Source organism: Suricata suricatta, chromosome 7, assembly GCF_006229205.1.
Source record: "Suricata suricatta isolate VVHF042 chromosome 7, meerkat_22Aug2017_6uvM2_HiC, whole genome shotgun sequence".
In the NCBI taxonomy this organism is placed as follows: Eukaryota; Metazoa; Chordata; class Mammalia; order Carnivora; family Herpestidae; genus Suricata; species Suricata suricatta.
In genome coordinates, this window is record NC_043706.1 from 1,874,296 (window position 1) to 1,891,041 (window position 16,746).

Below are 16,746 nucleotides of genomic sequence, written 5' to 3' on the forward strand. Positions count from 1 at the left end.
CCCTGCACTGGCCTCCACACTGGCAGCACTGAACCTGCTTGGGATATTCTCTCTCTCTCCCTCCTCCTCTCAGCCCCTCCCCTGCTTGCTCATGCTCTCTTTCAAAACAAACTTTAAAAAAACCTTAAAAAAAGAAAGAGAAAGAAGCAGTTAACCAAGGAATCCAGCGTGACCTATGACAGGTGGGTATCAAGGACTCAACGAAACAGGTTTAACCACCTTGATGTTGTCAGTGGTCAGGATGGGCCATAGTGGGAAACAGAAGGGATTTTATAAGGAAGGAATTTATGATCTAAAAGGTGGACCTTTACAATGAAAGATTTTATGACTGGCTTTTAAAAACACCAATCACAAATCAACGTGATTAGCAAGTGCTGTCCCTTGTTCAGAACAGTGAGGTGGTGCAAATCCTCCTGGCGTTGTCTCTAGAACGTACAGCATGTTCTTCCGAATAGGATTAATGGAATCAATTCCTGTTTTGGAAGCTGACTTTGGGGGAAAAAAGCCAAAAGTGACTCAATTCCAGGTCTGGCGAACACGTGGGTAACGGTGAAAAACGAGAGGTGATTCCAGAGTAAACGTCTTCCAAACGTCGGGAGGAGTGGTAGCACTTCTGGAGCGACCCGGACCACCGAACCTAAAGGGCAGATCGTGTTCAGATGCACAGGCTCCGGCACGTTGCTTAAAACAGCGTCGCTAACTTTCTAGAATATCCCCTGGTATATGGAAAGCCTCAAAGAAGACTGTGCCCGGTGATCAAGAGTCAATATTGCGCCTCCGCTGGTTTACGGATGAAGCACACCAGAATTCGGAAGAGTGAGGAACCGTGAGGTGAGGTATGTGACAGGTCACCGCTGTGCATTTATAAAGCTAATGGCAAGAGACAGAAAATGAAGGGTGAGGTGCTAAGGCCATCTAAGGAGGGGGGACGAGGGTAAAGACAGCAGTGATGGACCATCCAGTCAGGGGCCTGTGCAGACTGACAGGAACCTGAGAGGGCAGGACTGTAATGGGCCAGTCCGATGAATGTATGTTCTCTGTAAGGACTTTTAGGTCTTCTTCAAGCACCTGTCTCCCCTTTCGCCCACAGGACGCTATTCCCGGAAAAGTGTCCACACCTCTGTGCACCACGGCGTCCAGCGGGACGGTGGAAAAGAGAGCTGGAAGTCACCCAAAGGTACAACCACCCTAGCTCAAGAGCAGCTAGGCTGAGTCTCCACTCACCTTCTCTGCTTCACGCCCACACACATCACTTCTTTTGCCGACACAGGTGCTGGGGGTGGGGGTGGTGAAGGACACGTATGGACGCTCAATGACTCAGGGGAGTCAGTGAAGGTGATATATGAAGAAAAATGCTGGAGTGCTGTTAAAAATATAGCATTCTGAGTTTGCGTGGGAATACGGTTTTCCACTATCAGGAACGTTGGAATAAAATAACACGCACACTGAAGCATAAATACATTGTGTCTGTAAAAATTTCCCTAAAACTAGGTTCTCAGAAAGCTAAATACAAATAGAAGTCTCACAGGGAGTCTGCTCCTCAGGTCGGATCAGGATGACAGGTGCGCCCGCAGGGAGACCACCAGGGGAAGAAGATCACAGGAGACAGAAGAGGCGGAGGAACCGGGAGGAGCCCCTCTCAAACCTACAGCTACTCACCCGACAAACAAATTAAGTGACTCCACCACCAGCAACTTGCTCAGATACTATTTCGTTTCTAAAGGACGCATTAGGCCTCAGGAGCTCTGCTCCACAGACGCCCCCCAAGATGGCCAGGCTGATCCGCCTGCGTCAAGGCCCCAGCCCAAACTACCGAAGAGCGATTCTAACTCCGCCATTGCTACTGATACTGACCCTGGGGTCAGGCTGTAGTGATGCCAAAGTTTCTGCCTTTTTACTTACACTGGAAGTCCTCTCAGCAGCATGTGGATTCGCTAAGGCTGAATAATGCCCAAACTCGGACTGTAGTTTTTTCCTAAACTCCTGAGGATTCAGATTTTTCTCCACTGTGGATTCTCTGATGCCGAATGAGACTTGACCTCTGAATAAAGGCTTTCCCACACTCAATACATTGATAGGGCTTCTCCCCTGTGTGAATTCTGAGGTGCTGTATGAGGCCAGTGTTCCCATTGAAGGCTTTCCCACATTCTTTACATTTATAGGGTCTTTCTCCAGTGTGGATTCTCTGATGTTCAATCAGGCCTGACTTCTGACTGAAGGCCCTCCCACACTCATTGCATTTGTAGGGTTTCTCCCCAGTGTGGCTTCTCTGATGGCCAATGAGGTGTGAGCTCCGCCTGAAGGTTTTCCCACACTCCTCACACTCATAGGGCTTCTCCCCTGTGTGGATTCTCTGATGTCCAATGAGGTGAGAGCTATGACTGAAAGCTTTCCCACACTCATTACATTCATAGGGTCTCTCCCCACTGTGGATTCTCTGGTGCAGAATGAGGCCCGCACTCTGACTGAAAGCCTTCCCACACTGATTGCACTGATACGGCTTCTCCCCAGTGTGGATTCTCTGGTGCAGGATGAGGCCTGTGTTTTGACTGAAGGCTTTGCCACATTCCTTACAGTGATAGCGCTTTACTTTGTTGTGGATATCCTGATGGGACAGAAGGGCTGACCTATAACTGAAGGCTTTCCCACACACGTTACATTGATAGGGTTTCTCCCCAGTGTGGATTCTCCAGTGGCGAACAAGGCCTGAGCTCTGAGCAAAGCTCTTCCCACATTCGTCACATTTATGCCGTCTCTCCTGGGTGAGATTTCCCCGCTGCCTCTCTAATCTGCCCAGAAGATCTCGAGCTTCTCCATGCTCATGACCCCCGATAACATCCCCGTTGCATTTGGCAGCTGTCTCTCCATGTGGCTGGACTCCAGTAGATATTACCTGTTTTGAAGCTAATTCCCTGTTCTCATTCCTGGTCTCACCACCTGAAATTAAAATGTGATAAACATCAAGCCAACGTCACTTTCTAGTCTCCATGTCAGAAAGGAATAGAAGATAAGGGAAAAGGAAAACACACATGGAAAAATTACCAGTAATCATAGAGCTTCCATTGGTCTCCAAAATGCTATCATAACAGAGGGAGAAGAGAACGGGGTCAAGCGGGAGAAGTGCACGAACACAGAGGGTTGTGGGGGGCACGAGAGCAGGGAAGCTGGGACGTAGGTCGGAACACAGATGTACTGAATGACCGACGGGGACAGAAATGGGAAAAGCCCTGGCACTGAAAGGGAGGAGCACGACAGACCCCAATGTCCCACAGGGCTGGGAGCAAAGGATTCTCACTGGCAGACAGAACAGTACCCACGGTAAGTCCTGGAGGAGAGAGTAAAAGTCCATGGGCAGCACTGTTTCTCTGTGTTAGTTCCTGAGACTGAACTTAAGGATGTCTTTCAGAAGCTCACGGCTACCATCACATGACAAACAACCTTAAACGGTGACAGTCACCAGAGCTCTCCTTACCCAGGGAGAACATGTTTCTGTAATTTTCTGGCCTGTCATCTCTACGCGGATCCTTCTGTGATGGATCAAGAAGCCACTCCTCTCGAATTAGGGACACAGCCATGTCTTCAATCTTCTCCAATGTCTGAAACCAAACAAAACCCCCCTGTGGGACTGGCACTGCTCCACGGCTCAAACCCAAAGTGTCAGAGGCCCGCCAGTATGCGGAGGACCAAGGAGTGGGAACATACCGTGTAAAGGGATCTAGAGAAGTGGGGAAGAAGAGGGAAATGCACCAGATTCACGGCGGGAACCACGAGTCATGCACAGATATCAGGGGCAACTTCCTGGTGAGGACTGCTACGGAGAGTCCGGGGGGCAGCAGGCACGCCCAGTCCTGCGAACAGAGCCAGAAGCACTCCGACTCACCTGCAGCCCTGCTGTGAGGAGTGCAGCTGTCATCTCCTGGTCCCCAGGACTTCCTTTCTGGGAAGGGGCAGGGCTCTGACAAGTAGAGATGGCTGAGAGGAGAGAGAAGCGAGGAGTGAGACCAGCCCTGTCCCACGGCAGCAGGAGGCAGCACTGACCCATTCCACAGCTGTCTGCATGTCAGAAGATATGCACATCAGCGATTTTGCACAAAAAGTGCTGAGCGGCCCCTGGCTGCTGATCCTGGGGTCATGAGTTTGAGCACCATGCTGGGTACAGAGAATGCTTAATATTAAGCTAAAAAATTAAAATAAGATATAAAATAATATAAAGCCAAATATAAAAATCAAATCAAATAACACTGGTATCTTGGGCTCTGGGCCCACACGAACGGCTGCCCCAGGACACCCGCACTTTGGTGTCCCACTCAGTCTACAATTCTAGGTCGAAAACAGAGTACTGCTTTCCTAACAGGACCTGCTTTACAGTGTCTTCTCTCCCACCAAAGCCACGTTCTACCCTTGGGCTTCTGCACAGGATTTCTTTAGGTCTTGATCTCTTGGCAAATGGGATATGAGAACCAATCTACCTCTATAAATCTCTTACCTTCCTGAAACATCAACCATGACTGCCGCTACCTGCTTCCTGTTGACATCGGACAGCGCAACACAGAAATTAACAGACTAGGGTGTCGTGGGCAATGTGCTTTAGAACTTAGAATTCTATTATTAACTGAAAATGTTTCTATGTTTCGTGGGGCCTGGGTGGCTCAGTCAGTTGAGCATCTGACTTCAGCTCAGGTCATGATCTCCCAGTTTGTGGGTTTGAGCCCCGCGTCGGGCTCTGTGCTGACAGCTCAGAGCCCACAGCGTGCTTCAGATTCTGTGTCTTTCCTTCTCTCAGCCCTTCCTCTGCTCATGCTCTGTCTCTCAATAATAATAAATGTTTAAAAAAATTTTTTTAATGTTTCTATGCTGCTTCTTTAGAAAGATTAAAAATCCATTTACATAGAACTATTATAAACCACATAAAGAAGAAATGCAGAGCATGTGTGAGATGACACTAGAATTATCTTGTTCTGCAAGAAGTTCTCAAAAATGATGGGGAAATGTCAAAAGGACACAGGAGTCAAACTGAAGCCTCTGAACAAATCTGAGACAATTTAAGCATCAAAATATAGTAATAACTAAAGATATTTTATTTCTGGATAAAGAATTTATGAGTCCATACTGACATATAAAATAAAATAAAGTCGGGAGGACAGAACACTCTGTATTACAAGTGAAGTGTAGAAGGAATGGCATAGTTAAAATCATCATTTTCTAAGTCTTTGTAATCACTGATTGAGTCCGGAATCATCGACTATTAAAACTAGTAGTTCAGCAACAAAAGTTTGATGAAGACCAGACATTTACACAGACTCAAGAGTATCTCCCCCAGAAATTACTCATTAATTATAAAGAGAAAAACAGTAACTCTATGTGCTGACAGCCTGTCTTCAGATTCTGTGTCTCCCTCTCTCTCTGACCCTCCCCTGCTCACGCTGTCTCGCTCTCTCTCAAAAATAAATAAGAACATTTAAAAAAGAAAAAAGAAAAAAAGAAAATGTGTACTTATTTTGAGAGAGAGAATGTGCGCAAGCAGGAAAGCAGCATAGAGGAGGAGAGAGAATCCCAGGCAGACTGTGCTGACTACAGGCCCTATGTGGGCCTCAAACTCATGATCCATGAGATCAAGACCAGAGCTGAGGTTAAGAGTTGGACACTTAACCCACTAAGCCACCAGGTGCCCCAAGCCTGGCAAGAATAGCCTGCACCAAGGCATCAAAGGCGCCCACAGTAATAAAGGACAAATTCCTGCTGTAGATGCTGAGGCGGCTACAGCCTCGCTTCCGGGGCGTTCCTGCCAAATACGCACAACTTGAATTTACACATAAGGAAACATCACATGAACCCAAATTTTACAGCCATTCCATAAAATAACTGACCTGTACTCTTCAAAAATGTCAAGGTCATGAAGGGGAAAATGAAGGGAAAAGAAAGGCCAAGAAACTGTTTTGGATTAAAGGAGTCTAAAGAGACAAGACAACTGACTGCGAGCTGGAATGCTGGACGAGACTCTGGAAGATTACTGGGGCAACTGGCAAAACATGTACACGAACTGTGGACCCGGTTAGTACAGTATCAGCATTTCCTAATTGTGATGCACTCATTGTGGCTACCAAAGAAAATGCTCTTGCTTGAAGAATTAGTGAAATAATGACAAGTAAAGCGGCACGGTGATACCAGCAAAACCTCAAAAACGCCTATGTTGTTAATAAACTGGGATAACATGCGTGGCTCGGTGGGCTGAATGTCCGACTCCTGGTTTCGGTTCAGGTCACGATCCCAGGGTCATGTTGGGGTTCACAGTGTGGAGCTGCCTTAAGACTCTCTCTCCTTCGCCCTCCGACCCTTCCCTGCTCATGCTCTCACGTGTGCATTTGCGTGTGCCTCCTCTTCCCCACCTCTTGTTAAGCACCCAACTCCGGTCTCTGGTTTTGGCTCAAGTCATGATCTCGGTTAGTGGGATTGAGCCCCATTCGGCTCCACACTGGCAGCGTGGAGCCTGCTCGGCATTCTCTCTCCCTGCCCCCTACACCCACCTACATGCACATGCTCCTTCCCCATCTCTCTCAAATACACAAATAAACTTCAAAACAACAACAACAAACGCTGAAGAGGCACCTGGGTGGCTCAGTTGGTTGAGCATCCAACTTGCGCTCAGGTCATGCTCCCACAGCTCGTGAGTTTGAGCCCCGCACGCTCTCTGCCGTCAGCTGCAGAGCCTGCTTCGGATCCTCTGCCCTCCCCTCCCCCCACACCTCCCCTGCTTGCTCCCTTTCGCTCAAAAATAAATAAACCCTTAAAAATAAAATTGAATAAAAATTTAAAAAATAGCGGAGTAACAAAAATGTGTGAATATATAAAAATCCCCAAATTCTTTGTTTGATTTGTTCATAAATTTTCCAATGGGACTAATAGTCTGTATCTGAAGCCTACATAAACACTTAAACTCAGGTCTTAGGACTGGTCTGTAATCAAAAATCCTAGTTCCTGGTCCTCCAGGAACTCAACAGGTCCTTTCTTCTCTATTCTTTGCCTCATCAATGAAATCCGGCTCCTTACCCTCGTCTTGGGACCCTTGGGGCACTGGAGATTTGTGCTGCGCTGCCAGGGGTCGGAGGGGAGTATTCGGAAGCTCTGGTGCAGACTCTGCGTGTACGACGCCCTCCCAGAGTCCGTGTCCATGCGCGCGGGCTGGGACCTGAAAATACCGCAAACACCGGGGCAGCTGCGTTACAAGCCATTCCTTTTCGCGAGAAGCAAATAACACAAAGGGACCAAGAAGAGCACATCTCTAGGGACACATGCTTGGGAAAGGAGGAAGCAGAATCTCACCTGCTTCCTAGAGGCAGAACACAAATGTGCTGATTAGCACAGAAAGGCATCAACTTTGCACTCCCAAGGGATGGAAACACTGATAAACAGAAACTTAAAGCAGTGCTATTCAATAGAAAAAACTTTTGGTAACAAACCAGGAAACCTTAGCTCCGGTCTCAGATCTACCTTTAATTTTGAGTGTCCAGAGAAACTGAAGTAATTCATGCTCCCTACACACCAATTTCCCACTTGGCAAAGATGAACAATCATTGCAAAGATGTTATGAGGATAAATATATATATATCCTTTATAAAAATGAAAAGGACTCTACAAACATGAGCCACACCGCACTAGATCTATTGTTATCACAACCAGAAACTGACACCCGGCGCTCATTCCGCTGCCGTGGTGCCCAGGTCTGTCCCCCCGCTTTCACCTTCCACACGCCCTGAGCACGGCGAGAGCACCTCCTTCTACTTACTGGTCGTCCTAATATATCAATCTGCCTTTCCAAATCCTCCAGCAGGGTCACCACCTCCTCTCCGTTCTCTAGCTGATGTTCCTTAACCAGCGTCTGGAGCTCCTCAGGCAGGATGGTTAAGAACTGCTCTAGCACTAGCAACTCCAAGATCTGCTCCTTGGTGTTCAAGTCTGGCCTTAGCCACTGATGGCAGAGTGCGCGGAGCTGGATCAGAGCTTCCCGGGGTCCTAACGTCTCCTGGTAGCACAACTTCCTGAAGCGCAGACGGAAGAGCTCCTGGCCAGGAGGGTTATTTTCATGCAAACTAGATTCCTGGTCCCAGCCATGGTCTTCCTCCACCTTGACGATGACAAGGTCTTCTTCAGGAGCTTGCTCTGGTGGGGACGAGGCTAACAACTTTCGTGATGCTGCTGCCATTTAGAGCTGGAAATGTTCAGGAGGCTCGTTTCCACTACCTTCTATATCTTCTTAAGAAGAACCTTCCAAGGGCCTCGTCTCTAAGAGCAATTCTTGAGGAAGAGAAACAAACAATATTAAAGCAAATCAAAGATCATAGTGATTTACTAAGACATTTTGACAAGCTCCCTACCACAACACAGACTTCATGGCTCAGTCATTTAAGTGATTCTCTCACTGTTCCAGAAGGAACACCTTACCTCCGTAGCTTTCTGCCATGCCAAATCTACCTGGGGGATATTCCCTTCCTTCTGCTGCTTCTCCTTAAGGATGGGGGAGGGGGGAATATGGCAAAACAAAGTCAGGAAACCACGCAGACTAGGTCTGCCTGAGATTCTGCACTGATTCATCTCCACTGGCCTTCAGTGATGCTGACTTAACTCTCAGTATTTGTGACACTTCACCTCCCAACCTATCCCTCATGCTCAACAGATTAATTTTTCTTTTTGAGACTGGGGGGGGAAGGGGGGAGAGGGAGTGAGGGAGGGAGGGAGAGAGAGAGGGAGAGAGAGAGGGAGAGAGAGGGGGAGAGAGAGAGGGGGAGAGAGGGAGAGAGAGGGAGAGAGAGAGAGAGAGAGAGAGAGAGAGAGAGAGAAAAGCAGGGCTCACCCAAAGTGGGGCTCAAGCTTGCTCAATATGGGACTTGAACTGTGAGATCATGACCTGAGCTTAGGGACTGAACCACTCAGGTTCCAAAAGAGACAAATTTCTATATAATCTAGCTCAAGCTATTGTCCAGAATTCCTAACACAGAAGTCTTCTCCAGCTAACATCCATTACAGTTCTGTTTTCCATCTTCTCTCTTATGTCAAGGCTAGCTACTTCTCCCGTGGACCTCATCTTACTCTACCCAACTCTCTTTGGAGCACTGGTGCTACCCTTCCAAGGAACCTAAATGCCCCACCTACACACACTAATGACTTCCAGAATGTTTTATGAATAAACTCATACAGTAAGTAGCTTTCTGAGTCGGCACCTTCTGCTTGTCATAATACGTATGAGATCATGAATGCTGATGCGTGTACCAGTAATTTATTCCTTACGGGGAGATGTGTTTATCCACTCCCAAGTTGAGAGGTTTCTCAGGTTGTTTTCAGTTTTTGACGATTATAAATAAAGACACTATGAATATTTGCATGCGAGGTTTTGTGTAAACATGTTCTCCTTTCGCCTGGGTAAATATCTAAAAGGGGAGGGTCACATGGCAGGTATACGTGTAACTTCATAAGGGACTGCAAAACTGTCTTTTTTAAATGTTTAGTTTTGAGAGAGAGCATGAGCAGTGGAGGGGCAGAGAGAAGGGACAGAGGATCCAAAGCAGGCTCCACGCTGACAGCAGGGTCCAAAACTGCTGTCTAAAGTGGCTAGGACATACTGCATTCCACTCCTGATATGTGAGAACTGGGTGCCCCCTATCTAATAAGCAGCATTTGATATGGTTTTATTTTTAATTTTAGATATTCTAACAAGTGTGTAGTGGCATCTCAATATGGTTTAATTAACTTATTTATTTATTAACGTTTTTATTTATTTTTGTGAGAGAGCAAGACAACGTGAGCAGGGGAGGGTAAGAGAGAGAGGGAGACACAGAATTCGAAGACAGACTCCATCCAGGCTCTGAGCTAGCTGTCAGCACAGAGCCTGATGCGGGCCTCAAACCCACAAACCATGAGATCATGACCTGAGCAGAAGTCGGATGCTTAAACAACTGAGCCACCCAGGCACCCCTATTTTTATTTTTTAACTGCTCCATGGTATCTCACTATGGTCTTGTTTATTTATTTTTGAGAGAGAGAGAGAGCGAGAGAGAGAGAGAGAGAGAGAGAGAGAGAGAGCGAGCGAGCGAGCGAGCAGGGGAGGGACACAGAAAGGGAGACACAGAATCTGAAGCAGGCACCAGGCTCTGAGCTATCAGCACAGAGACCGATGTAGGGCTCAAACCCATGAACCACAAGATTGTGACCTGAGCCAAATTCAGTCAGTTAACTAACTGAACCACCCAGGTGCCCACTCACTATGGTCTCAATTTGCATTTTCCTTCTAATTATGTACAGCATCCTTTCACCTGGTTATCTACCATCCCTTTGCCCGTTTTAAAAATTAAGTTCTTTTTTATTATTGAGTTTTGAGAATTCCTTACATATTTTGGACACAAGGCCTTTATGAGACATAAAACTTACAGTTTTAGTTTTACCTTAGGTCTATGATCCATTTTGAGTCAATTTTTTAAAGTAATCTCTACACCCAATGTGGGTCTCAAACTCATGACCCCAAGATCAAGAATCACATCCTCTACCTACTGAGCCACCCAGGCATCCCGAATTTTGAATTAATTTTTGTACAGAGCTTGAGGTGTGGATGGAGTTTCATTTTTTGGAACACAGATACCAAACTGCTCCAGCACCATTTCCAAAACGATTACCTCTTTACCCAGCGAATTATCTTTATATCTTTGTCAAAAATCAATTGACTACATATGTGTGGTTTTATTTCTGTAATCTCTATTCTGTTCCATTGACCTATATCATTACCCTTTTCCCCAAACAGAACTGTCTTGAATACTGTAGCTTTCAAAATCTTAAAATCAAATATTAAGAGTCCTTCAACTTTGCTGCTTATTTTCATAATTGTTTTGACTTTATTTATTTTGAGACAGAGACAGTGTGAGTTGGGGAGGGACAGAGAGAGAGGGAGAAAGAGAGAGAATCCCAAGCAGGCTCCGTGCTGTCAGCAGAGAGCTTGATGCGGGGCTCAAACCCACCAAACTGTGAGATCATGGCCTGAGCCAAAACCAAGAGTCAGACACTTAACCGATCCAGCCACCCAGGTGCCCCTCTGTTTTCTAACTCCACTGCCTTTCGATATAAATTCCTACCCACCCCCACCCTAGGAACTGGACTTGTACTGGATCTACAGCTGACATTTTAATATCCATTCTATGCAGTCTATCTCCCCATTTAAGTCCTCTCTGATTTCTTTCATTAGTGCCCAAATCACCTATTCTTAAAGGACAAGATACAATATTTTCTCCTTTAAAATCTTTTCTTGAGGTGTCTGGCTGGCCCAGATAGAAGAGCATGCAACTCTTGACCTTGGAGTCATGAGTCCAAGCACCACACTGGTCATACAGCTTACTGTAAATGAGTAATTTCCCTACAGTTAGGTATTATTAGTTGCAAATAACTAACTTAATTGTGTGTTCCCTATGAGTGAAGATCTGTATCTTTTATTAACAGAATCAAAGATCCTTCAAGGAGTATTATTTATAATATCTAACAAGGAATATATTTGTGTTTGTTTAAGAGCAAGATTTAGATACCAGATCTATAGGTGTAAAGTGCTTATAAAGGGTCCTATTTCCTTGTGGCAAAGGTCTATGGCCTTTAGCTTTGGGAACAGACATCACCGCCTGTCTGCATTTGCAGTGGTTAAGTGGTCTTCCTGCCTCTGGCTGTTCTTTTCTCTCATTCTCGTTCCACACAGCTGCCTGGTGTGGGCTGAACTGTGTGCTCCCCAAAGGTCTGCTGAGGTCCTAACCTCTGATACGTGTGAATGTGATCTTATCTGGAAATAGGGTCTTTGCCGATGTAATCAAGTTAAGATGAGGTTTTACTGCAGTAGAGTAGGCCCTTAATACAGCATGACTGGTGTTCTGTTGGGAAAATAAGAGACACAGAGACTGAGATATACAAAGAGAGGGCCACGTGGAGACAGAGACGCAGAAGAGAGCTGTGCAACCAGAGGCAGGGATGAGGAGTTAAGCAGTTACAAGCAAGGATGCCCATAACAACCAGAAAGTAGGTCAATGTGGCTCTGCCAGCATCTTTTTTTTTTTTATGTTTATTTTAGAGAGAGAGGGTACAAATGGAGAAGGGACAGAGAGGGGAGGGGACAGAGGATCCGAAGCAGGCCCTGCGCTGACAGCAGAGAGCCTAACGTGGGGCTCGAACCCATGAACCACGAGGTCATGACCAGAGTTGATGTTAGACGCTTCACCAACTGAGCCCCCCAGGTGCCCCGCCAACAACTTGATTTTGGACTCAGTCTCCATAACTATGAAAGAATTTCTGTTGTGCTAAGCCACCCAGCTTGTGGTAGGTAATTTGTTACAATGTTACCCTATGAAATTAACACCTTTCTAGAAAGACTTTTAATAAACACGTAATATAACTCATCACCTAAATATCTTTGAAAAGGGAACCCACCTCTTGAGCATGATATGCAAGGCCCTTCACAGATGTAACCCTGCCTACTTCATCTGCTCCACGCTCACCTTCACAGAGCTTTTCCAAAAGTGGCTTTCTTTAAGCTCCACTCTGTTCCAGAGCTCTTTATCCTAGCTCAGTGTTGCTCCCCTCTCCCTGGGACATCTGGCAATGTCTGAAAACATTTCTGGTTGTTACAACTGAAGGGAAGGGGTGCTACGAGTACCTAGTAACCACAGATGCTAGTGCACATCTTACATGCATAACATAGACTTCACAACAAAGGATGACCTGTCAATGCCAAGGTTGATAAATCCCGGTCTAGCTGAAACCATTCACCCCTAACTTGAAAGTCTTATCTTACCTACTTCCTTTTTCGTGAGGTCTCTGTCGCTCCCACTCTGACCTGCCCCCACCCACAAGCAGATTAAGGTGCTCATTCTTGCCAAGACATTTCTCAAAAGGTCCAAATAGAGGATTTATCACACTGTGCAGGTATGTAAATATGTGCTCATGGCCGTCGTTTTCTTGGAGATGTTTGTTTGTGGCAGTCACCTTCTTCTCTGACCCTCTTATAATACAAGGACATTTTGTTACATATTTGTTTTCCAGAAAGATCACAAAGGCAGCACTACAGACAATGGAAAAGAGCACAAATGAAGGCAGCGTATCCAAAAGCAGTCGGCAAGAGATGAAGACAACAAAACTACGGGCCTATAATCCTCAAAGAAAGAAGAGAGGCTCTTAGGAGGATAATCCGATTGCATCTACTTCCTGACGTGAGTCAAAGCAGTACCTCTTTCAGAAGTTTTTGGGTGGGGGAAAGAGTCGGGTAGCGGCAGTTCACAGTCTCTGCAATCAAATGAAAACAGAGCTGCTCCCTAGAAAAAAAGCCCACAGGCACCAAAGTTTACATTCAATTTCAGCACAGTTCACAGACCTGACACCCATGCACACACTCCAGGGACATTAAGAGCCTTACTTAGAGGGACACCAGGTTGGCTCAGTGGAAGGGTGTGCAACTCCTGGTCTCAGGGGCTGAGTCTAAGCCCCGTGTTGTGGGGTAGAGATTACTAAAAATATCTATCAGTTGGTTAGGCATTCGACTCTTGATTTCAGCTCGGGTCATGATCCCACAGGATCATGCCCTGTGTTCTGCTCTGTGCTAACAGCACAGAACCTGCTTGGGATTCCATCTCTGCCCTTCCCCAGCTCTCACACACCCACTCTCCTCTTTCTAAAATAATAATAATAATACATACATAAACACACACACATAAACCTAACAAAACAAAAACAAAAACAAAAAACAACCCTTAGAGAGCATGGACAGAAAAGGAAGAAAATTGGAAAATTATCTTTAAAATTAAATATGGCTGAGAACAATAGTCTGGGGAGTAAACTATTAATACCAAGAACAAAGGAATTAGAGATAGGATTAAATATGGTGTCTAACATCAGAGAGTTTATTGTTATTTAAAAAAATTTTTTTTACATTTATTGTTTTTTTTTGAGAGACAGAGAGAGACAGAGCATGAACAGGGGAGGGCCAGAGAAAGAGACACCGAATCTGAAGCAGGCTCCAGGCTCTGAGCTGTCAGCACAGAGCCGGAAGTGGGGCTCGAACCCACGAACTGTGAGATCATGGCCTGAGCCGAAGTCGGACGCTCAACCGACTGAGTCCCCCAGGCACACCTAACGTCAGAGAGTTTAATACTTCAAGATTTTATAGAGAAGCTGGGGAATTTCCTGGAATAGTAAGGGTTAAGGGAAGAACTAATCTGGGCAAGAGGTTGAGATTTTGTGGAGAATTTGAGATGAGGGGTATCATTTTTGTTTTGAATAGCCAGGATTAATATACATGGTCTTAAAATAATTTTTAAAAACTCAATTAAAAAAAAGCCAATTAAGGGGCACCTGGTGGCTAAGTGGGTTAAGCTTCTGATTTCGGCTCAGGTCATGATCTCTTGATTTGTGAGTTCGAGCCCCCTGCCCCCAGTCAGGCTCTGTGCTGACAGCTCCATCTGGAGCCTGCTTCGGATTCTGTGTCTCCCTCTCTCTCTGCCCCTCCCCTGCTTATGCTGTCTCTCAAAAACAAATAAACATTAAAAAATTAAAAGAAAAGAACTTTATATTAGGATATTAAAGCAGGGGCGCCTGGGTGGCTCCGTCGGTTAAGCCTCCGACTTCGGCTCAGGTCAGATCTCACGTTCATGGGTTCGAGCCCCGCGTCAGGCTCTGTGCTGACAGCTAGCTCAGAGCCTGGAGCCTGCTTCCGGTTCTGTGTCTCCTCTCTCTACCCCTCCCCCTCTCATGCTCTGTCTCTCTCTGTATCAAAAATAAATAAAACATTTAAAAAATTAAAAAAAAATTAAAAAAACATAAAAAAAGGATATTAAAGTAAATACAACATACTTTGTACCAAATGAGCCAAACAGTCTTGTCCTTTCCCCACCCTAATTTTTTTTTATATAATTTCCCAATTTTTAGTCTCTTCCCTCTCCAATCCAGTTTTTGATAATTACAATCTGTAACTAATCAAGGACAAAGATATGAACAATATTAGTCTAGCGTGTGTCTTCCTCTCAGCTTCGTGTACACACGTGTGTATTATGTTGGTAAAGACTGCTTCTTGTGTCCTCTTTTAGGAAGACCTGGTTGAGGGGCGCCAGGGTGGCTCAGTCTAGCATCAGACTCTGGACTTTGGCTCAGGTGGTAACCTCCCTGTTCACGGGTTTGAGCCCAACCTGGGGCTCCATCTTGACAGAGCCCAGCCTCTCTCTGTCCCTCTCCAGCTCATTCTCAAAATAAAAATAAATAAGCTTAAAAAAAAAAAGAATACTTGGTCAGGTTTATTAATTTAGGAAGTTAAAACTGTCAACCTGTACAGAGTCTGCTGATCTCAAATGCTACATAATTCTGTGAACTACTAAAGGCACAACTCCGATTTTGAAAGCATTATTTTTTTAATAGATGAAAAGGAATGCTTTTCTTCCTTCAGACTAGTGAAGCCTACTCTGGGATGTCTGAGGATAGAAAATAAAACAAAACGAGAGAGACTGTCCAGGCTTTAAAGATCAAGAGAAAAACAGGTGAAGCAAAAACTGTGCTTTACAGTTATCAAAGTGAGGGACCCGTGTTAAGAGCTGCCCATTTCACCTTCGCCACAGATTCAAATTCGGATGCATTTGTTAAAACAACGATTTCTGCATAAATATACTTGACTGAACTAATCAAACCACAGGAATATGATTGTTTTCAGAGGTGGTACTGGCGGTCTTACTGCAGCCTGACAAAAAACCACTCGTGAGTGACCCGAGTTTTGGGAATGGGCTCCTCCAAAAAGGGTTCCCAGGCATCTACTTTCGTCGGCCTTGAGAACAAAGTGAGTACTGAGTAAGGCTGAATTCCCTATCACCCCAAAGTTGAGACAAATGCGTCTTTTGTGCAATTATGTCAACCGCCTCCGTGTTCTGCATGAAGAACACTATGAAGAGCCGGCTCCCTTAAGAGCAAACATAGGTTTCCAAGGATAATTCGGGGCTTCCAAAAGCAAAGTACTGCTTAAAAAAAAAAAAAAATTTTTTTTTTTTTTTTTTTTTTTTTGGTATCGTGAAGGAAATGCAAAATTGCGGAGTAAAAACAATTCGGGTCGTGGAAACAGCTGCATAAAAGATAACGTGGGGGCGGCTTCCCATACAACAAAAAGAGGAGGAGAATGAAGAAAGCGAGAGAGTTCGGGAACGCGTCTCCCGCGGACTCTCAGACCCGGTCCCCGTCGGTCCCCTGCGCCCCCCGCGTCCGCGTCGCCCACGGACCCTCAGGCCCGGTCCCTGTCGGTCCCCGGCGCCCCCCGCGTCCGCGTCGCCCACGGACCCTCACGCCCGGTCCCCGTCGGTCCCCGGCTCCCCCGCGTCCGCGTCCCCTGCGGACCCTCAGGCCCGGCCCCGGCGGCGGCCTACTCTGGCCCACAAAGCGCTCCCTCCTCCGCCCCGAGCCCGGCCCGTTACTCACCGCGAGTTCCGGGGGCAGCCGGGGCAGGGACGGGGGGCTGCGGACGACCGATGGACGGACCCGTAGGAAGGGCTGGGGGAAGAGGGGCGGAAACCGGGGCGAGAACCTTAGCCAGACCCGGGCCCGCCGGCCCCTAACTTCCAAACCCGCGCAGGAACAACCTCGACCGACGCGCATCTTGTCGGGAGGCACTTCCGGCAGCTCTCTAGGACCCTGGAGGTCTGGAAGCTCTATGGCCGGCCGGCTCGGGTGCCGGCGCCTCGCCCTCCGCAGGCCCCCGGGCGGGAG

At 46.5% G+C, this 16,746-nt stretch overlaps 1 protein-coding gene across 1 annotated transcript in view; it reads right to left on the minus strand.

Moving 5' to 3' along the window:
* Nucleotides 1–302: 302 nt before the first annotated feature.
* Nucleotides 303–16,746, minus strand: part of LOC115296468 (zinc finger protein 850-like) — a 62,828-nt gene continuing 46,384 nt past the window's right edge. The window contains exons 9-10 of the mRNA XM_029944922.1: nt 1,225–2,753; nt 303–870 (exon numbers count right to left, since the gene is read on the minus strand). Of these exons, the coding sequence (XP_029800782.1) occupies nt 1,976–2,753 (778 nt within the window). The 3' untranslated portion in view covers nt 303–870; nt 1,225–1,975. The remainder of the gene's footprint in view (nt 871–1,224; nt 2,754–16,746) is intronic.